This window comes from Lotus japonicus, chromosome 5 (assembly GCF_012489685.1).
Source record: "Lotus japonicus ecotype B-129 chromosome 5, LjGifu_v1.2".
NCBI classification, from domain to species: domain Eukaryota; kingdom Viridiplantae; phylum Streptophyta; class Magnoliopsida; order Fabales; family Fabaceae; genus Lotus; species Lotus japonicus.
Window position 1 is genome coordinate 1,793,224 of NC_080045.1, and position 7,163 is coordinate 1,800,386.

A 7,163-nucleotide genomic window follows, 5' to 3' on the forward strand; every position below is an offset into this window, starting at 1 on the left:
TTGCACAGAATCTAAAGCATAATTCACTCAGAAGCTAAAACTTTTACATTCTAACTAGAATTGCTTCTAGATCATTTAACCTTGAAACCAAACATGCTCTAAAATCTCATATCATATGAATAATCATATAGATAAAATTCAAATTCAAAACTAATGCAACATAAATTGTATCCAAAACATTGCATTAAGAGGAAGCAGATTGTTACATATCATGCGCGGCGCTTGCTCAAACGCCACGAGTTTGGTTCGTGATATCTATCATAAAGTGGTTCTATACGCTCTTGACGCTTTCGCTTGCTCATCTTTGTAGGATCAGCCACTTTGAAGAACCTTGGAGCCAATTCAACAAGCCATTTGGGGTCTATGACGGTGACCTCACGCATATATTCCTTAGTAGTCATCACAAGTTCATGGTATATGACCCAATCTGGCTGTCTCTGGAACAAAGCTGAGCTTGGATGGATATAAACAGGCTGATTCTCAACTAGAGTTCTGTAACCTTCTTGAGGGTCCTTCCTAGCTGCATGAAAGAAGAAACCTGCAGTGATAGCCTTCCTGATCTTCGTGAAGTTTTTTCCAGCACTTACAACATCCAACTTGTACCTGAATATAAGTCATGGTGATTTAGAACACAATTCAATCTAATAAACGCATGAGAATAATGTCATCAAAAAAACTACAAGTCACAGCACAATGTAAAAAGAGAAGAACATGCATATGTATAATACTATTGGGAGCAACTAAATATGTAGAACAACAAAGACATGTAGAGAACATAGCAAAGAGAAAAAAATCAAAGCAAATAAAACATGTGGGATGATTGATAGATAAATATCTTACTTATCCATGATGGTAAGAAGCTGTTTCCTAACATCCTGTGCTCTTCTCAAGGATCGAGATTGAACGAAATTCTCAAAACACCATGGCCCAGAAAAATTCTTAGCTTTCCAAGCCTCATAAACAGCAAGTAGTGTAAGATGGTCACCCTCGGGCTGGAAAAACTTTGCCCTCTTTTGATCTGCTTGGGCTTGCTTTTCCCTGGGCCTGTAAAAAATATTGCCTGTCTGGATCATGGCAATTATGGTCAAAATCTCATCACTGCATCCAAGGTCTACGCTGGCAAGCAGCATCTTGGACAACGGTGGATCCAAAGGAAATTCTGCCATTTTCCTCCCCAATTTGGTTAAAAGGCCCTCTTCATCCAATGCTCCAAGACTGTACAACTGCTCCATGGCAGAAATAAGAGCTTGGGGTGATGGCGGATCCATAAAATCAAAGGACAGAAGATCATTTATCCCCATAGCTTTCATATTAAGAGTAGTCGTCCCCAAATTTATCCTTTGAATCTCTGGAATTGAAGTAGGAGACATCTCATTCCTATATGCACTCTCAGTATAGAGACGATAACACTTTCCAGGTCCAGTGCGCCCTGCACGTCCAGCTCTTTGTTGGGCTGATGCTTGAGAGATTGGAGTTATGACCAAAGAATCAAGACCTTGCTTGGGGTTATAAACATTTTGCTTCGCAAATCCAGGATCAATGACATAAAATATTCCATCAATAGTCAAGGAAGCCTCAGCAATGTTAGTAGCCACTACTACTTTCCTTTTCCCAGGAGGAGCAGGATCAAATATCCTAGATTGCATTTCACTAGGAAGGGCACTATAAACAGGCAAAATAATCAGCTCTGGTACATTCTTACCTAACCCCTTCATTCTCTCATAGAGAGACTGACAAGCAAAATCAATCTCCTCTTGACCAGTCAAAAATAGAAGAATGTCCCCTTCAGGTTCTGTCAAGTGGATCTGTAGAACAGTGATTAAAGATGCATCTAGGTAATCACTTTCTGGCTGTTTAGTATAAAGTACCTCCACAGGAAAAGTTCTCCCAGGAATTCTGAAGATGTTACAGTTATAGAAATATCCTGAAAACTTCTCAGCATCCAGAGTAGCAGATGTGACAATCAATCGCAATTCAGGTCTACGCTTCACTAGCTGCTTCAGGAGTCCAAAAAGAACATCGGTATGAATTGTTCTTTCATGGGCTTCATCAAGCATGATAACAGAATACTGTGATAGACTCTCATCAACCAATATTTCCCTAAGGAGCATACCATCCGTCATGTACTTGATTACAGTATCAGGTCCAGTGCAATCCTCAAAACGAATGGCATAACCAACTTCCTCTCCTAATCTACAACCAAACTCTTCTGCAACTCTCTTTGCAACTGACATCGCAGCCACCCTACGGGGTTGAGTACATCCAATTTTACCTCTTGTGGTGTAACCCGCTTCAGCAAGATACTGTGTGACCTGAGTAGTTTTACCTGAACCAGTTTCACCAATCACCACCAGCAGCTGATTATCATGGACTGCCTGAATCAATTCTTTTTTCAACTTGTAAATTGGCAAACTCTGCCTCTGCTCCTGAATAGAAAGCTTTGACCTCTGCCCAAAAGTAATGGTTTTCCCATAGGCATCCTTCTTCCATTCAGGCATATCATAGGCTGATAAACCAACACCCCTGAGCTCCTGGGCAAGATGTCTTTCACCCGTCTCTGGCATAGGGTCTTCCCAAGGACGATTGAGATCTTTTGGAATTGAATCAAGCATTGTACGCTGTTGCTGCTCTCTTACTTCCCTCCGCTCCTTTATAAGTGCAGACTGGAGCGCCGCAGCACGACCCAGAGAGCCTTCTGGATTCTTAAAAATCTTAACAGGAGACATATCCATTGAGTACCTGCTCTGCCCTTGCAAGAAGGCAGGTTCGTCGTCATTCATCTCAATCTCGAGCTCTTCCTCAGCATCTTCTTCCTGATACAACAACCCATCTCCCTCCTCATCATAAGTCGGATACTCCGAAACACTCATAACTCCCGAAGCAATCAACTGTTTCGCTTCCCATATCTCAGGAGAGCTCATCCTCTTCAAAGGCCTCCGCGAAGAACCACCAACAGAATCCTCCTCCACAATCCTTATCCCAGAAAGCCCCGTCCTGGAAACCGGCCCATCCCTCAAGCCCTGCGGATTCATCCTCGGAGCATCATCCTCGGAGCTCTTCTTTAACGGAAGAAGATCCTTCCCTGTATGCTGATCAACATCCCTCATGGCAAGACTCAACTTGTTACCAGAAACCGATATCACCTTCACATAAACCTCCTGATCTCGCTTGATAACATCCTTGGCATTAGTAATCCTTCTAGTAGCAATCTGAGAAACATGCACCAAACCCTCCTTCCCTCTAAAATCATCCAACTGAACAAAGCAGCCAGTATCCATAACCCTTGACACTCTACCTTTATAAACCATATACAGTTCAGGCTCACCAGACCCATGTCTTGAATCGCTACGACCTTTCCCTTCGCCATTCTCCCCCCTTCCGCGCTCATCCTCTTCATACCCATGTCTTGAATCCCTCCGACCTCTCCCTTCATCATCCTCCCTTCCACGCTCATCCTCTTCATACCCATCTCTCCTACGCCTATCATACCTGTCTCTCCCTCGATCTCTATCTCTCTCTCTGTCCACATCCCTATCCCTATCCCTCTCTCTATCTCTATCTCTACCATTTCCCCTTCTATAATCCCTTCTGTCATCTCCACCATACCGATGATCTCTGCGTCTATCTCTTCTATCCCTATCCACGTATCTATCATCATCATCTGCCGGTTCTTTCTGCCTGGCCTCACTCTCAATCTCCTTCTGAAGCTCCTTGACACGGTCCCTATCATCCGCTATAGCAAGAGCCTTGAACTTAGTCTTCCCACCGGCAGCACCACCCCTCTCCTTCTCCTTCTCCTTCCTCGGTTTCGGTGGGAGAATGGCGTGAATGATGGTGAGGAGTGTTTTGACGAAGTAATCAGGCATCTCAGCACCATTCTCCTTCAACTTGGCATCAAATTCCTCGACGTTCTCGGAGTCGCGACCCAACTCGGTGATGAACTCGGCGAGGACCTTGTCGCCGGTGCCGGTGTGAGATTCCAACTCAGTGCACACCTTTGATACCAACGACAAGTACTCGAGTTTCTTCTTCAATCCATCATCGAGCTTCTTCTTCAATCCATCATCTGGAGGAGAATGAGGGCTACTATCGGAAACCATTGGTGGAGAAGATAGCAGCAAAACTGTGTGTGAGAAGATGAGAATCGATTGGGAATGGCGAAACCCTAAACCCCAAATCTAGAACCTCTGATTTGATTACAGCAGCGCGTGCGTGTGCGCGTGTAGTCAAAGACGGTGCCAAGTGAAAAAAGATAACACCAACGCCCACGGTTCGATTCATAATATTTAAGCAGCTTTCAAAAAAACAAATTATGGGTTTATTTTAGTTTTTTTTCAAATCATTTTTTAATATTCTGATATGTTTGTTTCATTTTTAAAGAAAAAAATTGATCCTTTCAAAAAATTGATAGATTATTTTTATAAAAAAACCCTTCTTTGATTAGCTTTAAATAATATATCCTGGATTCGATACTTTGAATACTATATCATCGAACTCAGCAGCGACTTTCCAATTGGAGATCTCATGTGTTGAACTTTGCGGGAAGGACAACCCTTGCTAAGTCTGTCATCAGTGCTCTCCCAACTTATTGCATGCAGACTAGCCTCCTCCCCAAAGAGGTCTGCAATAAACTTGAGAAGATTCAAAGAGATTTCGTGTGGGGTACTTCTGATAGAACTCGAGCAGCCCACCCAGTTGCTTGGTCCAAATTCTGTCGTCCAAGGCATGAGGGTGGCTTAGGTTTTCGCCGAATGCATGACTTTAATCGAGCCTTGGTTATGAAGTTGGGTTGGGGCTTGGTCGCGAACCCAAATGCACTTTAGGCTAGAGTAATCCGCGATAAGTATGCGTGCGGGAGCCAAGCAATCCCTGTGGTCCAACGTCGACACTCTGAATCTCATGTCTGGAGAGCGATCAGAGGTACGTGGGATGATCTTGGTCAGCACCTTCGTTGGAGGATTGGGGATGGGAGCAGCATAAATTTCTGGTCTGATGTGTGGCTCCATTCAGGGACTATTCTTGATAGCGTAATGACTTCTCCAATCCCTTTTATTGATACAGTAAGAAGTGTGGCAGATTATTTTGATCAACAGCGTGGAGCCTGGAAACTATCTAATTTTGCTGACTATCTCCCTGCTCATGTTGTTTCTGAAATCCTCACTATGCCACCGCCGGCGCCAAACATTGGGAGGGACAGAGTTATTTGGGGCCTTACGAGTGATGGTAGCTTCTCATCAAAATCAGCTTATGATGCCTTGAGCACCTCGCAAGTGAGCACCCAGTCGAGGGAGTGGAATTATGTGTGGGGTTTGAAGGGCCCATTCAAGGTCTGCAACTTTGTGTGGAGACTTCTTCATAATGGGCTTTGGGTTAACTACAGACGCTGGCAATCGAACCTGACGACCACACCGACGTGCCCGCTTTGTGATGAAGCTGATGAAACTCCTCTTCATCTATTCCGGGATTGCTCTAAGGTGAAACCGCTATGGTTGCATTTGATTGATCAGCAGCATATGAGTGAGTTCTTCGCCGGTGACCTGAAAGCTTGGGTAATGAGGAACCTGCAATCGAATTGTCTGCACTCGATGGGCAGGAGTGGCCCTCCAGAGTTCGCTCTCCTTCTTTGGGCCATCTGGAAGTCGCGTGCTAATTTTGTCTTCCAGGGAACTCCGTTTGATTTAAGGTGCATGATACCTATGGCCATGAAAACAAAGCTGGACTACGCTCATAGCTTGCGTGTTCTCCAGGATCCAGTCGCGGGTAGTGCTCGTCGTTATGAGATGATTCAGATTGGTTGGGAGCCCCCGCCGGATGCTTGGCTAAAATGCAATACTGATGGCTCTGTTCGTGGTCCAACCAATTCGGCGGGTTGTGGAGGTGTGTGTCGCGACCACCACGGCAACTGGGTGTTTGGTTTTAGCAGAAATCTGGGCTCTTCTAACGTTCTTTGGACTGAGCTCTGGGCGATCTTTACCATGGTGACTCTTGCCTGGGATAGGGGTTGGCGTAGGATCATGGTTGAGAGTGACTCTCTTGTTGCTGTGAATCTGATAAATGAGGGTTGTGCTATCCTTCACCCGTACGCGTCCCTTGTGAATCAGATTCGTGTCTTCCTGGCTCGAGATTGGAATGTTGTTTGTGTTCATATCCTACGTGAGGCGAACCAAGTTGCAGATTGTCTGGCAAATGAATCTCATGTCCTCAGTTTGGGGTTGCACTGCTTTGAGACCCCTCCTCCTAGCTGCTTGAATCTTTTGTTTTTTGATCGGATGGGAATCACTTTCCCTCGCACTATCTTAGTATAGTTTCTTTTCTTTTCCGGGCATAGCCCTCCATGTAACCAAAAAAAAAAAAATACTATATCAACTTTAAATATCCAGGATTTATCAACTTTAAATATCCTGGATTTGCTACTTGGATATTATAAGATTAGCGAGATATAAGACTAAAAAATTCTTCATTGAATATTATATCAACTTTAAATAATAAAAAATTATTTAAATACAACTCTTCGCTCTTTCATAGTACTAAATTTATCTATTATTGTATTAACAAAAAAAATTTCAGCAATTTATCTGGTTATGATAGATAAGATAAAAAAGTGATTTAAATTAGTATAACTAAACATGAATCGAGTTTTAAGAAAAAAACTAAACATGAATCAGCTTATATTTTTTCAAAATCTCTAAATTAATTTCATTTTCATACAGTTAATAATCAATATTTTTTAATATGAAACAATCCAAACGTCTTTAATTGATTTGAAGAGTCAATATCAAGTCTCAAGAAATTGAGATAGCATTTGTTAAGTAAATCTCAACAAAGGTAGATTTAAACAGATGGAAAATTTGAAACATGCAGAAACAATTGATAGAAGCAATTGATTTGTAACATTTGAATTTAATAGAAACTTTAATGAAGAGCAGTTGAACTTTAATTAAAAATAATAATTTTAATTAGTATAGTCAAACATAAATCAGCTTATGTTTTTCTCCAAACAACAATATAAGGGTCTCTTGTCGTTTATCCAGGGCAATGTATTGGCTTCTTAGCCTATTGTTTCTTCTTATTTAATTAAGTTTCTTTAAATAACAACAACAATTTAAGTAAAGCTAAACTTCGTGAGGGAATAAGAGATGAGACCTATGGCTCGAGAAAAGACA

At 42.3% G+C, this 7,163-nt stretch overlaps 1 protein-coding gene across 1 annotated transcript; it reads right to left on the reverse strand.

Moving 5' to 3' along the window:
• LOC130720818 (probable pre-mRNA-splicing factor ATP-dependent RNA helicase DEAH5) lies at positions 1–4,258 on the reverse strand. Its single transcript, XM_057571520.1, has 2 exons — positions 841–4,258; positions 1–603 (listed from the first exon to the last, which is right to left on the reverse strand). The coding sequence occupies exons 1-2, from the start codon at positions 4,098–4,100 to the stop codon at positions 210–212; spliced, it is 3,654 nt and encodes a 1,217-aa protein (XP_057427503.1). The 5' UTR covers positions 4,101–4,258; the 3' UTR covers positions 1–209.
• Between the last annotated feature and the right edge of the window lie 2,905 nt (positions 4,259–7,163).

Bases quoted from the DNA above. Each gene is read 5' to 3' on its own strand.
- LOC130720818 (XM_057571520.1), bottom strand. From the start codon at position 4,100: ATGGTTTCCGATAGTAGCCCTCATTCTCCTCCAGATGATGGATTGAAG. The intron at 604-840 runs GTAAGATATTTA...ACTTATATTCAG, and splicing joins CTTCTTACCATCATGGATAA to GTACAAGTTGGATGTTGTAA.